General features: G+C 50.6%; 1 protein-coding gene and 1 long non-coding RNA gene across 42 annotated transcripts in view; one reads left to right on the top strand and one right to left on the bottom strand.

Annotated features, from left to right (window-relative positions):
* Nucleotides 1-20,081, bottom strand: part of Mcf2l (MCF.2 cell line derived transforming sequence-like) — a 145,625-nt gene that overhangs the window by 29,724 nt on the left and 95,820 nt on the right. For 37 of the 41 annotated variants that reach the window (XM_087587422.1, XM_087587410.1, XM_087587421.1 and 34 more), the window contains 2 exons: nt 10,399-10,489; nt 1,305-1,424 (listed from right to left, as the gene is read on the bottom strand). In XM_087587422.1, the coding sequence (XP_087443548.1) occupies nt 1,305-1,424; nt 10,399-10,489 (211 nt within the window). Of the gene's footprint in view, nt 1-1,304; nt 1,425-10,398; nt 10,490-10,703; nt 11,111-20,081 lie in introns of those variants that run through there. The other 4 variants (XM_087587440.1, XM_087587438.1, XM_087587439.1 and 1 more) reach the window with 2 other exon arrangements.
* Nucleotides 1,343-5,349, top strand: LOC134482421 (uncharacterized). The gene is made up of 2 exons (XR_015640467.1): nt 1,343-1,494; nt 4,062-5,349. It is a non-coding gene; the product is annotated as an uncharacterized LOC134482421 (long non-coding RNA).

A 20,081-nucleotide genomic window follows, 5' to 3' on the forward strand; every position in this document is an offset into this window, starting at 1 on the left:
CCGTACACTACCACAGACGCCTCGACCGTATTTGCCCATCGTGTTCAGAGCTGAGGAAAACTGTTGTTAGAGTGGCTTGCTGAAGGTGGAGAAGGGCCAGACATGCTGATGTCATCTGATCAGAAGAGGAAAGAGTGTCACTGCAGCAATATGGGGCTCAGAGGTAAGAGCTAAGGACGTGTCTCCCATATCTAGTTTTGGGATCAGGACTTGACCTATCTAGCTAGGTGAGCTCTTGCCGTGGGTGGTTCTGCCCCTAACTGGGTCTAAGAAATGGGCTGTCTAGAAAGAAATGCCCCAAGGCATGGGGTACAGTATCTTCTGATCTCGGGGGGTGGGGGGATGCAGTTATTCTCAGAGCTACCATTTATGACTCTTAGAGAGTCACCGTCACCCCCTGAGGCCTTGGGCCATGCCGAACATTCCTCACCAGCCATCACTCTGATTCTTGAGGACAACTGCTATGGAGGCAGAGCAGAGTGGGAAGTGAACCCAGGCTCCATTGTTCTGTTTTGAAGGGCTCTAGCCTGTTTGGGGCAATGGACAGAGAGCAGCCAGGAGAGGCAGGCAGAGCCTTTAGACAGTTGGGACAGAGAGGGCATCTGCCACTGAAGACTGAGACACAGTGGACAGCACTGTGGACAGCAACGAGCTCAAATTCTCGTTCCCAAAACACCTGGGTGGCACTGGGGAGCCCCACAGCCTGGCAATGGCCCGTGTCAGCCTGTGCAGCTCCTGGGTGCTGCATGGGGCGTAGCCAGGACTCACAGGCCGTGAGGTGTGTGCTTGCAGGAAGTTTGCATCGAGTCCTGGATTTTGGGGGAGGAGAGGACCATTAGGGTCCTTTCTCAGTAAGCGATGGGAAGGGGCTGACCCATGCTGGTGGGAGACATGGAGAGAAGGGAGGGACTTCCCTGCTGGGCTCCCCTGGCTGAGGCCCAGTGTATGTCAGGCTGGCATCTAAGGCTCCCTCCATGGCCTCGGGACACACCCACGTCCTCCACCGGCCCCCTGTGTCTGAGACGTTTGGGCTGGCGTAGGCTTTGATGGAGTTTTCTCCTGGGACCCACCCGAGGCTGTGGCCTTGGACGTATGGGTCACTAGCTTGGGCGGGGCAGGGCTCAAGGGAAGGGAAGCCACTGCGCTTCCACTGCCAGAACTCAGGGGGAGTGCCGCTTCCGACCGACCGAATCTCTGGGGCTTTATTTACTGCCGGCGTGGAGGTCACTTGGTGAGAGTTTACCGCGCAGGCGCCAAGAGTGTACTTAGCGCCCTCTGCTGACACAGCTCAGGCCGGCACTCACCGGTACTTTCATCTTAAACTCATCTCTGTTGAACTTGAAGGCTATGTCCGAGAGAGTCCTCTGGAAGAAGCCCGTGGGTCGGAGAACGAGGACGAGCTGCAGGTTGGCTGGGAATGATGCCTGCAAGACAGAGGAAGGGGCTGGAGCGTTCGCCACCAGGCCGTGCCACTGGCCGCCGCTGCAGCCGAAGGTGGGCGTCTGCACTGATGCTGCTTAAAAAGCAAAAGCTGAGAGCATGTTATACTGTTAGGGGGTCGATGGTGATCTTCTGCTCCCAGTGTGGAGTCCTAAATCCCAGTACTCGGAATGGACGCATTCAGAGCAAGGGGCTTCCCGTAGTTCAGGCACCCAAATCGCAGACTTCTAGTCTAGGGGATACATTTCTGTTGTTCAAGCCACCCTATTTATGGCACCTTGTCACTTCAGCCACAGGGCACTAATGCACTCGTAAAAATAAAAACGAAGCAAGATATATTTGTGTGACACCAAAACCAAGATCTCTCTAAGCTCCCCAGCATGCACTTGCATATGCGCACCCTTGAATACTTAATTCCAATGTTTGCTTACTCCTTGCCTCTTGCAAGGTGCTTGACCTTGGATAAGTCAGTGCTTCCGTTTTCCCATCTGCAGCGTGGGGAATGAAGCTGATGCTTGCCTCAATAATGATTATGGGTGAGGGAGCGGGTCCAGCTCGTGTGGTCCTAGACACAGATGTCACATCTCCACAGCTGACCTCCATCCAGGAGGAGTGTGTATCAGTGCCCACTGCTTGCAGCTGGCTGCACATTTAGACAAGTGGACACTGGCCTTGTCCTGAAAGAAAGCGTTCTTCTGTTGAACTCCGTGCCCTTGACTCTCCCAGGGCCTTAGACACGGTGATGCTCACTACTATCTCACACTTTTCAGTCATAGGTGTAATGAGAAATAGGGGCCTGGTCAGGGCTCTTTCTGAGGGATGTGGAAGCAGGATGCTGGGAACGACTGAGGTACTGTTGCAGACAGCACCCTTCGACTCATATTCGTCCCCCGTGACCTGGCTTCCCCCTGTCCTGTCCTGGTGAGGATGCTAGAGCATGCCTCTATCCACAGCCTTCCTACATTCTGCAAGCTCTTGCCCACTGCTCCCTCAGGAGGGAGCTATGAATAGGCAATGCCAGTTATCAGACTTTGTCCCTGATGCCTTGGGAGGATGAATACTCAGAACAAGGACAGAGCACAGCCCTGCAAAGGCAGAAGCCAGTGAGGGCAGCTTCTCTCTGGGCAATTTAGCACAAGGGCTGTTAGTTTTGCCCTCCCTGTGAAATCGGACACCACTATTTGAGAAGCCTCTGTTGGGGTGGGCAGCTTTTGAGGTGACAATGAGTTACCCAGCTCTAAACTACAATTAGCTTTGTCACCCAGAGCCACACCTCCCGGAAGACTGGCTCTGTGGAATGGGGTAATGCCTGAGCCCTTGAAAGGCAAGCAGCTCCTCCATTCCTACCAGGTACAAGACTCCCTGGGGCGAGGTGCCCTCCACTGTCGGAGGCACCCTCCAGGCCCACTTACAGGGCTGTCTCTTCCTTTTACCTGCGTTAGTTTCTGTAAGCGACTGGATCTCCATATTAAGTAACTGTATAGGAATTAAGGTGGACGTAAACCATGCTGGGGGGCTGCACGTGGACGAGCATCAGCCGCTATTGTTACACGAACAGCAGCAGAGAAATTATCCTCTGCTTTAGACTTTGTGTTCAAAGCTGGAAAAGTCTAAAACAAAACCCTCATTTCTAAGACACAGATGTAGACAGATGAGAATTTGATATCAGTGTTTTGTGAAATACTCAGTAATTTTGCACTGTAAAATGGCAGTAGGTTTCTAGCTGACGTAAAGTTTCACTCATTTTCTGAGTGGCACATGAGGTGAGGTCCAGGTCTTCCTCAAGGCCCAGAGTTCTGTGTGCCCAGCCTGTGTCCTGTGCTATGTAAAGCAGCTGACACCGGCCAACCGCTCTTGTCTGGTAGCATCCAGCAAACAAAAGCTAATACGAAAATGCCATTTGTTACCTCAGTGTTAGCCGGCCAGAAAAACCTGGGTCTGAGTCTAAGGTGAGGGCCTCCTGAGAGGCTAAATGCCGACCGTGGAGCCTCTGATGAGGGTTTCAGACACCAGCCACAGTGCATGCATGAGACCAGTATTAATAAATCACAAGGTCTCTGGGGACCGAGATCTCAGGGTGGATCTGTGCTACCTCCTAGGTGTGCTCCTCACAGACAACACAGAACACATCCTCACAGACTTGACATCAGTTAGACTCGGAAAAACAAACACATGTGGGTCCAATAACACAAGTGTGAGAGACATTGCGTTGGCAGCTGTTAGGAAAATGGGACAATAGGCTTCTGTCAGGAAGCAGCTGCCATCCTTGTCCTCACCCACCTCAAGCAGGTGCTTGCCTGCTCTTTCTGCTCTGCAGGAGCTCCAGCTGGCTCTTGTCACATCTCCTCTATGGGGTGCAAGGTGGCTACAAAGCCCACTCTGGGAGAGGGAAGGCATTTTACTAATGTACTCTTCTGGTCAGTTTATAACCTCTCTTTCTTAAAGGAGTGATGGAGTCCACATTTGCCCTCCAGGCAGAGAGGAAACAGTCACCTGATCATTGTTGGGTAGGCATAGCTGCAAAGATGTGGAAACTAGGAGGTGCAGATGGGGACACAGCACCACCTGCCACAAGGCCACATGGGCAGACACTCATGAAATAACACCTGGTATCCTCTCAGCTTTCACAGGAGTCCAAGGATCCCTGGGGCTGCAAACCCAGGAGGGCGAGTATTGAGGAACAGGCTGCTGGTTATCCCCAAAGCATCGCCACAGACGACATGCTCGTTACAAACAGAAGAGCCATCCTCCAGTGGAGAAGCCCAGGGATTGGACCTGATTGGACACATGGGTGCCCAGCACCCACTGTGGAGGCTCTGCTGTGGTGCCTAGCAAAGCTAGAGGAAGGAAACCAAACCAAGGGTTTCCCAAAGCTCCAGGCTTCTGGCCTTCACAGGTATCAGTGTCACAAGACCTAAAGTGAAAACTACGTGGACCAAGGAGACGGCACAACTGGCCTCTCTCTTCACTTGTCACAGCCCCTGGATTTTAGCAGAAGATATAAAAAGCCTTCCTGGGAGGAAAGACTGTTTCTTTCCACAGTGTATCTTTAGGTTTACAGACAATTATTCCTGGCATAATCGTACCAGTATTAACATCACGTTGCCACTGCGGGTCCTGGTTTTACAACAGCTTTATTTTCTGTGGATTCATAGCTAAGAATTGGAGGAAAACCTCCCACAACGGTGTAGCCAGTTGTCAAACGGGCTCAGCAGGCAGTGTGTGCGTGTATGTGCAGGTGAGTTACTGTGTGTGTGTGTGTGTGTGTGTGTGTGTGTGTGTGACATTCCTATATGCCGTATGTGCCTTTGTGCATGTGTGCTTAGGTACATCCGTGTACATATGTACATGCATGTGTGGGGCTGTGTATCCAGACACATACCTATGTGTGCAAGTGTAGCCACATATGAGTGTATGTGCACATGTGTAAGTGTCCATGAACCTATGTGTGTGCACATACAACTTTGCATTAGCCCGTGTGCTTTCTAGTGCACATGTATGTGTTCACATGTCTGTATGCTTGTGTCTTTCTGTGTATGTGTGCCTCTGTGTATATGCATGCAGTGCATGTCCACCACCTGTATATGTATATGGGTACATACATGATGTATACTCCACACTCGTCTGTATGTGCCTGCTTCTGTGTATGCATGTGACTATATCTGTGCATGTATGAGTGAGCAAGATTCTCTCTGTGTGTGTTTCTGTGTGGGAAAGCGTACAAGTATGGCTGTGTGTTTCTCTGCGCACATATCTCTGTGCACACACACGTGTGTGTATGTGTTTGTGTATGCACTGACATATGGACACATGGGAAAAGTGTCACGGCAAGAACACATGCTATTCCCTTTATTAACAAATTTTCAGTAAGCTTGAAATATTTTAAAATAAAGAACTGGAGGAAAAGGTGCTGCATTGGTACGAACTCTGTTTTACTTGTAGCCCGTCACCCCTCGCTTGCAGGGTCCTGGTCTCTGTGAGCGGGTGTGGTCCTCTGTCATGTCCTTCCCTGCTGAGTGTCTGTCTTGCTTTAAAGTGATGGAGCCTCTCAGCCAGAACAAACCTTTCTCCTAAACTGCTTCAGTATTTGTCAAAAGAAAGCTATGGACCAGATCCGGTGGGAAGGAGTGGGCAGTGGGAGGTACACATAAGAACTCCCCCCCCAGTACTAAGACTGGCAAACACCATTAAGAAAACAAATGTTAATAAATAGGAAAGCTGACCGTCGGATGGAGGGCAAGTGTTTAAACAGACACCCTTCAGGTTGCGCCCACTTTCCTCTAGAACATTCTGTACAGAGCACCCCTGCCCAGTTGGGACCTCACTGTAGGAAGAGCTCAGACTCCTGTGATGGGAGGCCGAGGCTTGCCCTCCAGAGCCATCCTGATGTCTTGGCAGGTGAAACTGGAGCACTCACAGGAGCAGCGAGGGTCTAGGTGATGTTCATCAGCCACTGGCCCCAGCCTCCCACACAGTCTCACACTGCTCATCTGACCAGCGTGGGGTGCACACACCTCCACATGAAGCTTGGCTGCCTACTAGGAGTGCTGGGTGCCGAGTGATCCCCCCCACCCATGTTGTCTCCCTACCTGTCGTCTCTCTACCTTCTGGTCACTCTGTACTCAGTAAGAGAGTTAACCATATGACCCTCTCTCTCAGAGGTCTGCCACTGCCCAACTTCTGGGTTCACTTATTGTCCTCCCTCGCTGGCCTACACTTTGGTACAGTGCCCCAGAGGAAATCCATAGTATGCCCTGCCCACCTCTCAGACACCTCTGCCTGGAAGTCCTCCAGTGCTGCCTCCCACTCTACCTCCATGACTCTCCTGACCTCTGGTGGCCACTTGATCTTGCAGCCCCAGTGACTGGAGCAGGACAGGAATCAGGCAATGCTTCCCGCAGCAACTGTGACAGATGGCTGGATGACTGGCAAACCCAGGTCCCTCAGACACAAGTTCTGTGTTGTTCTGCACAGACTACATCGGTCCCAGAGCAGAGTTCTACCTTTGGGCAGACTGGGCAATGCTTTAGATTTCATTCTCCTGGGGCTGAGGAGGTAGCTCAGTTAGAAAATTATTTGCTTTGTATCTGTATCTGTAGGGGAGTTCAATTCTCTCAGAACCCACATAGAAAAAAGAGGCGTGGCAGTGCACGGTATATGACAGCATCACCTGCAACCCCAGTACTAGGGAGGTGGAAACAAGAAGGGACTTGCTGGCTGGCCAGTCTACCTAGATCAGAGCCTCAGGTTCAGCCGGAGACCTTGTCTCAAAGAATAAGGAAGAAAGTAATTGAAGAAGGTACTTGACCTTGAACTCACATATACAAACACACACATACATACTACATACGCTCTCACATGTTCACACACATACATGTCTCACATACATGTACACACATACATACTACATACTCTCTTACATACATGTTCACACACATACATGTCTCACACACATGTACACACACACACACACACACACACACACACACACACACACACAATTTCCTTAAGTGAAAGGTGCCAGAGCATAGATTTAGTTTGGACTAGGCCACCTATGAGGATAGGCATGTGCATTCTATAATACATCCTCAAATGTTAGCACACCCTTGAGACAAACAGACAGAAACATACAGAGCATAGCAAGGAGGGGGATGCTGACAGCTCCTAGAAGTGTTCCCTCAGGTGCTTTATTTCTCCATGAGAATGGCTACTCAGAACTTTGGGCCAACTACTTGGCAGTGAGGAGGTGCCTGGAGTCTCAGCTTTGGGATGGACCATCTCTGTCTTTGCACATTGATGGTGACCAGGAACCGAGAGCATTAACATGCATGTTCAGAGATGAACGCGCACTTTTCTCCTGATGGAGGCACTGGTATTTTAGGGAGACTGGATCGTTGGTTCCTCCAGTTTCTTATTTTTCTGGTTCAAAGGAAAGCTGAAGGCATCAAAAAGGAAAAAAGACCACCGCAAAGCAAGGAACGCCAACCCACGAGGCTGCACAGACGGTGGCTAAGAATAGCAGTCATCCCCAAGGCTTACATAAGTGCGGCTCAGCAGGAACCCTGGCAGCAGGAGGCAGAAACCCCCGGGCCTCCTTGCTTTGGTGGCACTCTGAGAGGGCCTGTTTGGAAAGCCTCCTGGAGACCTGGCCTGAAGCAGGCATTTCCCTGAGATTACCTAGACTCAAAACCCAGTGCTTGTGGAGCCCCTAGTTTGGGTGCTGTGCCCACAGTAGGCTGCTTCTGGACACCCTGTAAAGGTAGAATCCTGGAGGAAGCATCCTGGTCTGCTCCACAGCTGTGTGCTGTGTCGGTAGGACCTGGGTGGTCTTCCCATTTCCAGGCCCCACGGTGCCCTCACTGTGCTTCCTTGCCAGGAGACCCTCAGAGTCTCAGAAGGAGGACAGTTGATCCCCTTGACTGGAGTCTTATTTCTTAGTGTGCCATCCTTCTCTGGGGCTCAGCTAGTGAGGCTGAGACTGCTTCCCTCATCGCAAGAATAACTAAGACTTTCCCCCTCCTCCTGGAGACACGCTCAGTCCTCACTTCCTCCCGCCTGTCCCTTGCCCTCTGTGTCGTACTCTCTCACACATGCAGTCCTTCCAGAGAGCCTTGACAGGGCTTCTAGCTACACGGGAAGGCAGACTCAGTCCTAGAACAGCAGCAAATTGCCTTGTAGATCTGTCCCCACTCTGGGGGTCTCAGCAGCTTCCTGCATGTTGCTGTGACCACGAGGGAGGGACCCTGTGGCAATGCTCTCCCTGCACTGCACACCCCGCCCGGCCTTGCACGCAGATCACTCTTTTCTTTATTTTCCCAGCCTGCCCCAGGCCTGGCCTAGAGTACTTGCTTAGACCAACTGCTGGGTTTGTGTTAAGACCATTGGTCATTTCTTATAGCAAGAAAACATTGCAGATCCAAGCGAATTCACGACGGTTTCGCTGGAATAAATGGTAGCTCCTGCTACTTCCTAGCTCTGGCAAATGCTAAGAGTCACAGGGAAACACCTCCTGTTTTACACTGTCCGAATCGATGCAATTTAGGCGTGGTGGTGTGCGCCTACAGCTCCAGTGTTTGGGACGCTGAGGCAGGAGGGTCAAGAGCCCTGACCAGGTTCAACTCAGAAGCAACAACAACAGAGAACACAAGGGGCCATGTAAACATTCAGTCAGATTCTTCCCTTACGGCCACTGTGTTCACAAAGTGGTTTTAAAGACCAGCCAGCTTGCTTCAGAAACCCACTTAGAAACCTCGTTCTAATAAGTTCTACATTCACACTTGACAAGAGCAGCCCAGCATGCACTGGAGTGCGCAAGGCAGCAAAGCCTCCTGTGGGCCAGGTTCACTGCTTCAGTCTTAAACTAGAATGTCTGTGTTTCCTGGGAAAATACTTTGTATTTGGAAACACATCTTCTAACCTGGGAATGACTTACTAAAGAAAACATAGACATCTCAGAGGGTGAAGGACCCACGTTAGAAGGGAAAAAGTGAACTCCCACAAGTTGTCCGCTGACCTCTACACACATGCCACACCACATGAGCTCCCCTAAAAATAAGTAAGTGTAATTTAAAAAGTATACACGCATGCTACACACACACACACACACACACACACACACACACACACACACACAGAGGTGCGCGCACACACGCACATTCACACTGTGATTGTCTCTCCAGACATATGACCAGGTGGGTACATAGATCTCTGTGCAAAGAATCATGTTCATGCTGACCCCATGCAGCTGTGCTTGGTGAAGACAGACGCAAACAGGAGCTGTGGAGAAGGGAGCCTAGGCTCTGAGTAGGTGTGAGCAAAAGTGGGTGAAGGAGGAGAGGCTGCCTTGATGGCTGCTGGGTAGTGACAGTGGGACACATGTCTGTCCACAGTTGATGGGACATCAGAAGCACCTTCCAGACCCTGGGGCCAAGACAGAACTGTGCAATGGCCCTGTGTCTTGTGAGACCCCTCCCTCCAACCCCCCGGGTATTCTTATTATTCCACATCAGTGGTGACAGGAAGGTTACTTGAGAGTGGAGGCAGGGGGATGGGAACCTGCTCATTTCTGGGCACTCCTGCAGAATGGCCTGGGGTGGCTACAGGATGTGCTCTACGAGGGACAGGTTTGCACCCAGACCATGGGCAGTGAGGACCACAGTAAACAGAGTCTTTCATTTTTCTTAAAGAGGATGGGTTTCTTACAGCACCTAACCTTCAGCATAGCAGCCCTGTGGTGGTGGTGGTGGTGGTGGTGGTGGATGACCACCCAAGGTCAACAATGAATGCCTGGCTCAGAGCAGGTCAGAAGAACTCGACACCCTGGGATCAGCTGCCCAGAGACCTTGGGAGCAGCTGAACAATCCCAGCCCAGAGCCATGGTGCTAGTGGACAACCAAGCTTTTGGGCCCTTCATGAAGCTACGGATGACAGGTGGGGACAGCAAGCGTGGGTGAACTCGTCTTGGGAGAAGCAGCCCATATCGAGTCTGTAGGTGGGTGGAACAGCTGCTGAAACAGGATTTCTGCTGCCTCAGTCTTACTGTTCTGAAATAGTAACTGCAGGCTGAATCCACCAGCAAGGCCTGCACCGTTGTGGGTGCAGGTGCTGCAGATGGCCCCTGGAACTGAGGGTCTCTGCATGCTACGCGGGAGGGCTAGGAACGAGGGTCGACAATCTCAGGACTAAAGTGAAACAGCCCAGCCTGGAAAGCAGAGAGTCACTTAGGAACAGTGATTGGATTCAATATCCAACTTCTAGCCTGAAGTCCGGTGCTCAGAACTGTCTCTGCTCAAAACTTCCAAACTGTTACTACTGAGAGGATCACAACAGAGCCCTGAGAGTGACCACCTGGGAGAAAAACATGCCTACGATTCAGGAGGCCCCTTGGGCCCCACCTTCCCTCGACCTAGGAAGTGTGCAGAGCTGGGAGGTTCTCACAGCTATTCGAGAGGTACTTACGGCTATTCGCAGGACTGACGCCTTCACAGAAGTCCATTTGTCCTGTCTTCGGTCTATGACCAAGATGAACCCGATGCCAGCATCTTGCAAACTGAAACAAGGAGAAACACTTGGAGTCAGCATGTGCTGGCAGCAAACCTGGCTTCCACGGGCGCCAGGGACCGACCCCACTGTCTCGTGCCATCTCCACACTACGTGCCACAGTGCATGCCCGAGAGAGGCCTCAGCAGACCCGGCTTCCGAGGGCCCCGAGGCCCCACCCTGTAATCCCCAAGACTTTCTTCTGTGTAAAGGAGAGCAGATACTTTCACTGTGTTGTTTGTTCCTTGCCATCGATCCACAGATCAGCAGAAGCCCCTCCTCCTGGAACACGCTGACATTCTACTGCACTGCAAGGGCCCAGCCTCTTCTTTTGGTGCACGGGCAGCTGATCGAACCTTCAGAGCGAGCCTCAGGACCCCCACGTCACGTTAGTCCAAGCATCTGAGGTCCCGTGTTCATCCACATTAAAAAATGGCTCCTGATGACATCACAATTTTGGGTGAAAATCTCCAAGGCATGTGAAGGCTCCCTGGGGTGTGTGGGGTGTGAGGCGGGAGCTTTCGCCCTCCGCAGCAGTAACATCTGTGGTGAAGGCAGGGCGGCATCGTGTAGCTGGTAGCATGCCCTCAGTCTGTCAGCTCAGCCTGGTGGCAGAAGCCTGAGTCAGGGTGGAAGTGGGAGGTCTGCTCCTCTTGGGTAATTTCACATCCAAGCCAATTGTGCGATGCCAGCAGCCCCTGCTGCCAGCCAATCCTCAGCAAAGAGGAAAGAGACAGGCTGCTGAGGCACCCGCTCTGAATGCCTGATTTCCGAATCTATGAACGATTCTCAGCAAGCCATTTCTGTACTTAAGTGAAAGTCAGGATTCTACAGCGCACTATAAATTATGCAGTCGGCAAAGACGCTTGCCGCATCTCCATTAATAGAGCATTCTGAGTCCTGGGAAGACCTGTGATGGTGGCACACAAAGCACACACCGGTGTGCTGTGGGCCATCCAACACACAGGGGGATGTAGAGCTCCACATGTTCAGTGACATGCATTACACTCCTGGGGACATGTCCATGTACAAGTACGTTTTCTCTCACACAGCCTTCTGCTGCTGCTGGCTCAGCAGAACCGCAAACCCGTTCGCCTGCCCAGCTGGTCCCACTGGACTAGTAGTGTCTGAAGAAGCAGAAACAGAATAGATCCCCCGCTCTGGCCTGAGCAATGTGCACACCTTACATCCTGAGGTAGTACAGGGTCTGAGCCTTCTAAGCGGCCCTACATGGGGCTGCACTGAATTTGCCGTGGTGCTTAATGGTTTGTGGGTGACTCCAACTATTCTGGCCTGGCCTAGACCATGTGGTGGCTAGATGGAGTGCAGACCCCTGACAGATTCCTCAGAGATGGGCCACCAACCATCCCTCAAGGTTGCAGACCATTTTCTCATGATGCATGAGATTTATGTACCAAAGTCCTAAGGCCATAGGACAGCTGTACTAATCGGAACCAACCTGCTGTCTCCCTCCTAACCTTCAGGAGTGCCCCAGGTCTGCCTCTGTAGCTCTGGGTAAGTCATCTATGGCTGGCCTTCCTAGAGTGAGGAAGAAGATGAAGGCTCAGGATGATGGGTACATGCTACCATCATCCCAAACCAGTGGGTTAAGGAACACCCACAAAGGGCCAACCTACAGGGCTTCCTAATAGCAGCTACCAACCAAGGGGAGATACTGCTCTTCTGTGATCCACTGTGACCACCTCCAGTTCTTTTTCTGCAAACTTGGAAATAGCAACAGTATCCACCTGGTGGGGTTGCTGTGACCTATGTGCAAATCCAGTAAAACTGGAGATCTATGGCTGGGGTGATCCTTCCACAGGGCAGCACTGCCTGACTCAGTCTCCCACACCCCCCTTTCCTGGAGCAATTTCTATTATGGAGACATCACAGCCTCTTTCTCCAACCATGGAATCACTTCATGAATGAGCTAGAGAGTCAGCTAGTAGGTAAACTTGCTTGCCATGCAGTATGAAGGCCTGTGGTTGGATTCTAAGCACCACATAAGGAAAAAGCTAAAACGGTCGTCAGTGTACACTTGTGAGCTTAGAACTGGGAAGGCTGAGGTGGGGGAATCCCTGGGTTGCACTAGTCAGCCAGCTGGGCCAAACCAGGGAGTTCTAGATTTGGGGAGAGACCCTGACCCAAAACTAAGGTGGAGCATGATTGGGGAAGTCACCAGATCTTGTCCTTTGACCTTCACATGCACATACATGTGCATTTGCACTGTACATACATGAACATGCGCACATGTTCCATAATTCACATACACCTATAAAGATACCCCTTCACAATTCCACAACAGGCCCTAGACCTGAGACTCTAGCAAGTTCCTGGAGCCAGAATATTCTCTTCAGGGAAACAAATTTTCACATGTCCCCCAGGGTCCTTGAGCCCACCCCCCACCCCCCTGGCTAATTCAGAAGCCTGAGAGCCTACATACAGCTTGACATTTCCTGGGTACATCTGTGCAAATGCTGGGGAAAATGCAGACACTTGTTGTTGGTCATACACAGGCACCACATATTCCTCACCCTCCATCCGTGAAGCTCTGTCCCCCACATCCAGTGCCATGGGCACGGCCTTCACTCACTCATATTTAATGTTGCACAAGTCCATTTGAGTGAAAAAACATTATGACACATGAAACACGTTCTTACTGTTTCTGTTGATGTAATGAAACACTATGACCAAAAGCAACTTGGGAAGAAAAGAGTTTATTCTGGCTTACACTTCCTACTGTTCATCAGTGAAGGAAGTCATATAGGAACCCAAGCAGGGGAGGGACCTGGAAGCAGGAGTTGATGCAGAGGCCATGGAGGGGTGCTGCTTATTAGCTTGCTCCTTTTCATTGTAGAACTGGATAAGAGTGGCCACTAATAACCATACAACACAGGCAACGCTAGGCTGTCTTGAAACCTCCTCTGCCAACACTATTAATCCAAAAACTCTTCAATTTAGCCTCAGGCAAGGTTTTTAGACAAGGATAGAGAGCAGACACATTCTTCACCAAAATACCACAAGAAATTGTCTATTAATATTCTTCTCTGAAACATCTTGTACTGAGCCATGATAATCTACATTTTTCTCAATACCACTATCTTCCATGCTCCCACCAGTATGACTCATTAATCTCTTCTCAAAGCATTCAACTGTGATCCTAATCCAAAGTCTCAAAGTCCATATTCTATCAATGAGCACCATGATCAGGCCTGGCACATCGATACCCCACTCCTGGTACCAACTTCTCTCTTAGTCAGTGTTTTATTGCTGTAAAGAGAAACCATGTACTGGCTGGTTTTGTATGTCAACTTGACACAAGCTGGAGTGATCACAGAAAAAGGAGCCTCCCTTGAGGAAATGCCTCCATGAGATCCAGCTACAAAGCAGTTTCTCAATTAGTGATCAAGGGTAGGAGGACTCATTGTGGGTGGTTTCATCCCTAGGCTGGTAGTTCTGGGTTCTATAAGAAATCAAGCTGAGCAAGCCAGGGGAAGCAAGCCAGTAAGCAGCACCCCTACATGGTCTCTGCATCAGCTCCTGCTCCCTGACCTGCTTGAGTTCCAGTCCTGAGTTCTTTTGGTGATGAACAACAATGTGGAAATGTAAGCTGAACAAACCCTTTCCTCCCCAACTTGCTTCTTGGCTATGATGTTTGTGCAGGAATAGAAACCCTGACTAAGACACACTATGACCATAGCAACTCTTATAAAGAAAAACTCTCATAATTGGGGCTGGCTTACACTCTCAGAGGTTTAGTCCATTGTCTCAGCATCACAGGCACTCATGGTGCTGAGAGTTCTATATCTGGATCTACAGGCCACAGGAAGTCAGAGAGACACTAGGCCTGGTTTGAGCTTTTAAAACCTCAAAGCCCTCCCCCATGACACAGTTCATCCCATAAGGCCACAACTTCTAAATCTGTCAAATAGTGCTACTCTCCAATGGCTAAGCATTCAAACCTATGAGCCTATAGGGGCCGTTCTCTTTCAAACTACCACAAGTACAAAGAATTAAACACATACACCAGAGGGATGCTCTAGTGTGTAGGTATAATGCTGTGTGTAGGTATAATGTTTTATTCAAATGCTAATTTCTCTGCCCTCACACCTTGTTTCAATCTGGACACTGCATTGTAATGCTTCTGTCAAGAATCTCTTGTTTCAAGTTTATGTAAACAATGCTCACCGTTTATTCTCTGCCATGTCAATAAAGCTGATTAGCAAGTGCCTGGGAAGAAGAGAGAATAGGGTGGGACTTCTGCCAGCCAGGGGAAGGAGAGAGAAAGAAGGTAACAGATTGAGCCATGAGGAGGGAGGACAGAAGACAGAAGAATGGAAAGCCCTAAATGCAAGTATTATGAGTTTTGACTGGGAGGTAGCCAGATTAGCTTAGAGGATTAAAATATATCAATTGGCTGTCCAGGCAGTAAAGCCTTAAGTAAATCTTGGTCTTTCTGTGTCATTATTGGGGAATTCACCAGAATAAAGAAAACCAGCTGCTGCATTAATTTATAGGCTACCTTTATATTAAAATCAACATTTACAGGTATGTTTCCGGTGGTCTGCCCACTGTAGCTCGCTTATGGCTTGACGGTTGAGCCTGGGAAGGCATCTGTGACCTCATCCCACTGCCCACGGCTCACAGTCTGGGACACAGAGAACTCCTGGGTCAGTAGGTTCCATCAGGAATCTGGCCAGCCGGGGCCAGGCCCCACTTTCTGGGTGAGGACCTTCTGACTTTCTGTATGGCTGTGAGCCAAGTGTGGGACTAACAAACCACAATCCTTGACCAAGGCCTCATAGTGACTCTGTGAAGGTGGGGCTCCATCTTGTTAAGCATAGAAAAGGTTGCATTTTTTTTTTTGACCATTGTCACAGAGCCCAGATAGTGACCTGTTACACTCGGTCACTAGGACACTATGGCTGCCTCCCAGGGTTACACTCACTGTAGGAAATCTTGGAAGGAAGCAGCCTCCCTTTTCTCACCATCACTGGCAGCCTCCAGTCTCAGGAAGCCACAGCCCTTATGTCCTTCCACATGGCCTCAGGCAGTCCCTCCTGCTGCTGCCAACATCTCCCTCCTCCAAAGCCAAGGGGCAGGAGCACTAATCTCTATGAAGAGAAGGCTCAGCTGAGGGTGGTGCCTCATAGTGCCTATTGGCCTGCACTATCAGCAGGCCAGGCACTGAAATTGGCCCCAGGAGGGTGGTAGTGGTTTCTTGCAGGGAGATGTCCTGGGCCTTGAGACAGCTATGGCTGTCTAAAGGTGAAGAACTGGAGGAGGCAGCATGTGGTAGCCTCAGATGTTCTTGAGCATTCAGGGACCAGCATTTAGAGATACCCACTGTGGTCCACAGTCCTAAAACATGTGAGGGGGATTTAGGTATACTTTATCCAAAAAAGGCCCAGAAGTGTCACAAAACCTGCTTCAGGAGTTTGGAATTTGCTGGAACCTTCTCTCAAGTCATTGTTTTGAAGGCCTTAGGTCTGACAACACCACTGGGCAGAAAGCAATCATAGAAGGACAGGCACAGGGCCAGGGTCTGTCCTGCAACAGACATAAATGTTCAGCTGATTCATATTTCCCCATAGACCTAGCTCAGCAGGATCTTCTTGTCAGACCTAGCAGGGGCATCAGGACCTACTTCATCCCACATTGGTTTGGGGCAGCCTCCCTGCCTCCCTGAACCCTCACGGCATATAATCCTGTCCCTGTTCCACACAGTTTGGGGTGCCATTACTGTGATACAGCTGTTTGGGGGTAACCCATGAACATGTACGAAGCCCAGGCAATTCACAACTTTGAAAAGATGGACTTAGGTGGACCTTTCTTGGCTTGTCATTGGTGTCATCTGCCCAGGAGAGGTTAGGGTGTCATCTGCCCAGAAGAGGTTAGCCTTATAGCTCACATCAGTAGATGAGTCATGGGTAACAGTAAATACTCAAGGGCCAGCAGCAAGAGTGAGTGGGCATTGGGGCTGGGGTACAGCAGCTAGCATTCAGAACCCACAGCTTAAACCCATAGACACTGGCATCCCAGTGGTGGGTAGAGGGCTGGTCATGTTCCCCTGTGGTGCCTGGAGGAAGGGAACAGGCATCTGAGATCAGCAGAGGGTATGGGGTCCTGGAGAGAGGCAGCTAGGATGAGACAAACAGAGGCCCAGGGATCTCAAGATAGGTTCACCACGGATGGAACATCTCTGTCTGGTGGGACATGTCTCCTTGATTTCTCAGTGTGTGAAATGCCCCATCCTACGAGTGTCATTGTCTTAGTGACATTGGAGTTTAAAAGCAGGTCTTGGAGTACAGTGTACAAGATTTACAAACTCGTTATAAGAATGGAAGGGGTGGGGGTGGGGGAGTATGTGAAACCAGGATCAGAGGAGCCATGAGGCTCACAGTAAACCTGACTTGACAATGGTTTGACTAATGGCGCCCTCATGTGGTCAGCATGAAGCTGCACATTCAGGAGGATGCTGGAGGTAGAGTGTTAACTTCCCCTGGCCTCCTCCTACCAGATGCTCAGGCCTCACAGGTTGAAGCCACAGCTGACTGCCTAGAGAGCATAAAGGGACAATTTCTGAGGACCCAGTAAGTGCACAAGGGCAGGCAGCTCCAGGACAATAAGGCCATATCCCTGAGGTTGCCCATCTTCCCAAGGTTGCCTGGTTGGCTCCTGTGGGTTCAGGGGATTTTAGCATTAGCCCAGGAGGCTCAGAGTCAGCCAGCAGACTGATAGCTTTATTAGACTTTCCTGAAACACATGGAACCTATCGGGTCCCTCCTGGGCAGGAACAGGGATGGGGCCACAGAACTGGGTATGCCCCTCTCACCTGTGATAGTATTTCTTTTGCCTGGCTCTGGGCAGGTTTCCCGAGATTCAAGACTCTGGAGTCCCAGGTGCATGCTGTGGGCTGGTGAAGGGCAGAGGAGCTCAAACCCTAACCAAAGTATTCCTTGATCTGGAGGACAGGGAGACTAATGGAACCCACAGTTCCACCACAGCCACTGGGCATAACTAGCCTTTCTCTGAACATTTGAGAGGAGAAATCAGAGACCCTGCTGTCAAAATGGCCTGAATCAGCCCCACTCACAGCCATCTTGGCTAAGTAGCCTCTGCCCTTGCTTTCCCTTGCTCTCCTAGATCCATGATCTTCGAAAATGGCTTCTGTGAGCACCGCTGAACTCAAGTCCCAAATAAGTCTGTGCACAGAACGAGAGCTCATCACTCCTCACAAAGAATGTGTGTGTGTTCGTGTGTTCAGGTGAGTATGAGTGTGTGCACACATGCAGTGGGGGAGCTGCAGCCACTCGCTGTCTCCATGTGGCTCCAGGGCATTTGTTAGTGTCCTCCCTGAGGGCTCCAAGGTTGCCAAGACCTCTCCTCAGACAACTCTTCTACCCTGGAACTAGAATTTTAACAAGTAGTACTCTGACTCACTAGCTAGCTCACAGTCATTGCCAACTCCCTGAACAGTCAGCACTGTGTGACAGGGTTGAGAAGGGCCTGGGGAAGGCTAATGGGGAAGGCCCAGAGCCACTATTTGTGCCTTCCAGAGCTTCCTTATGGTACAGTGGCACACCCTCTAGCAGGGTGATGGCAGCTGTCCTTCCTCTTGGACAAAAGAGCAGAACAGTCACTACCCTTGCCCCTGAACATGAGGCATGCCCTGTTAACATGACATGTGTCACAGCCTGCAGCTGCCCAGTGTGTGGTAACCCCCAGCCACATGAGAGCAGAAACAACTGTTTTGTTTTCCTTCATTTTAAATTTAAGTGGCCACACATGGTCAGTGACTGTCACACTGGATGACAGTAACAGAGAAAGATAACTAATGAGCAATGAAGAGGAAGTGGCTTCTGGTGGGGTTAGGAGAATGTGCCACACAAGCACAGGGCGGGACCTCATGAGAAGACCCCACAGAGAGAGTCTTCAAGGGCAGAAGTCACAGGGACTCTGGGAAGCTTCAAAGGCTCTCAGTGCTCAAAGCCCTGGACTTTACAAATAAAATGCTGTTGTGGGAAGCTGAGGTCTCGAGCAGTCCCTGAGAGCCCTGGGATGGGATGGTGGGCGTATCCACCTGAGTTCTTTCCCTCTGTAGTCCTCTTGTCCTGGTTCAGCTATCAGTGGGGTCTTAGCTCCCCCTGGAAGCCACACACGGTGACCATCTAGATAAGCATTGTGACAGACAACAGCAGAGGGCAGCTGTCTTGGAGAGTTGTTTGTTTGTTTGTTTGTTTGTTTGTTTTTATCAACTTGACCCGAGCTACACTCATCTGGGATGAGGGACTCTCAGTTGAGAAAATGCTGTAGGCAAGCCTGTAAGGCATTTTCTTAGTGATTGATGGAGTAGGGTCCAGTCCATTGTGGGTGGGGTCATCCCTGGGATGGTGGTCTTGGGTTCTTTAAGAAAGCAGGCTGAGAAAGCCACAAGGAACAAGCCTTTAAGCAGCGCTGCTCCTTGGCCTCTGCGTCTGCTCCTGCCTCTGGGTTCCTGCCCTGATTTCTTTCAATGATGGCATAGTGCTGTGCCAAGAACCCTTTCCTCCCCAAGTTGCTTTTGGTTATGTTGTTCCGTGATAGCAATAGTCACCCTAAGTAAGGCAGAGGAGCAGACTCTGGATACGAGAGACTCAAGGGAGACCTGGGGAGACATTTAGGAATGGCCACCAACAGGGGACAAACATGGAAACCTACTAACTGCCCTTCATCACAGTAGGGCCCTAACCAAGAGAGCATGGGTCCCCAAATCCCCTGTTGACAGGCAGGTACACTTAGCCCACTTACACTGTGGAGGAAGCAGTAACCAAGGCCAACAAGAAGGATGCCCTAAAGCGCTGCTGGACGCAAGGCAAGCTGACGCTGCCCACCACATGTGGGAGTGAGCAGTTGTGAGGTTAACCAGCCCTTATCTGTGGTTCCCGGTGAGGAGGAAGCAGAGGCACAGCCTTGGTATTTAACAGCAGCGTGGCAGTGGCTTGGCAGTGGCTTGGCACACGCATGGCTGCACACACACACACTCTACCAGAACATTCACACTCCATGGAAAGTTCTATCTGTGGCCAGCAAGGGAGGGTCAAACAGGTACTCTAGAAGACAGCATCCACTCTACCTGACAGAGAGTATGAGTTGTGTCTCTGTCTGTCCCTTATATCCACCTCCAAGGGTCCTCACAGCTATAAGTCATCTCAGGGAGCGCGTGTCTCTGCATACTTGTGAGTGAGTGTGTGTGAGTGATGTGTGTGTGTGAGAGGGTCTGTGTGTGATGTGTGTGTGTGTGTGTGAGAGTGTCTGTGTGTGAATATGTGGTGAGTATGAGTGTGTGTGTGTGTGAGTGTGTGTGTGAGTGTGTGTGAATGTGTGGTGAGTATGAGTGTGTGTGTCTGTGTGTGAATGTGTGGTGAGTATGAGTGTGTGTGTGAGTGTGTGTGTGTGAGTGTCTGTGTGTGAATGTGTGGTGAGTATGAGTGTGTGTGTGTGAGTGTGTGTGTGAGTGTCTGTGTGTGAATGTGTGGTGAGTATGAGTGTGTGTGTGAGTGTGTGTGTGTGAGTGTCTGTGTGTGAATGTGTGGTGAGTATGAGTGTGTGTGTGTGAGTGT

This window comes from Rattus norvegicus, chromosome 16 (assembly GCF_021556685.1).
Source record: "Rattus norvegicus strain SHRSP/BbbUtx chromosome 16, alternate assembly SHRSP_T2T, whole genome shotgun sequence".
Taxonomy (NCBI): Eukaryota; Metazoa; Chordata; class Mammalia; order Rodentia; family Muridae; genus Rattus; species Rattus norvegicus.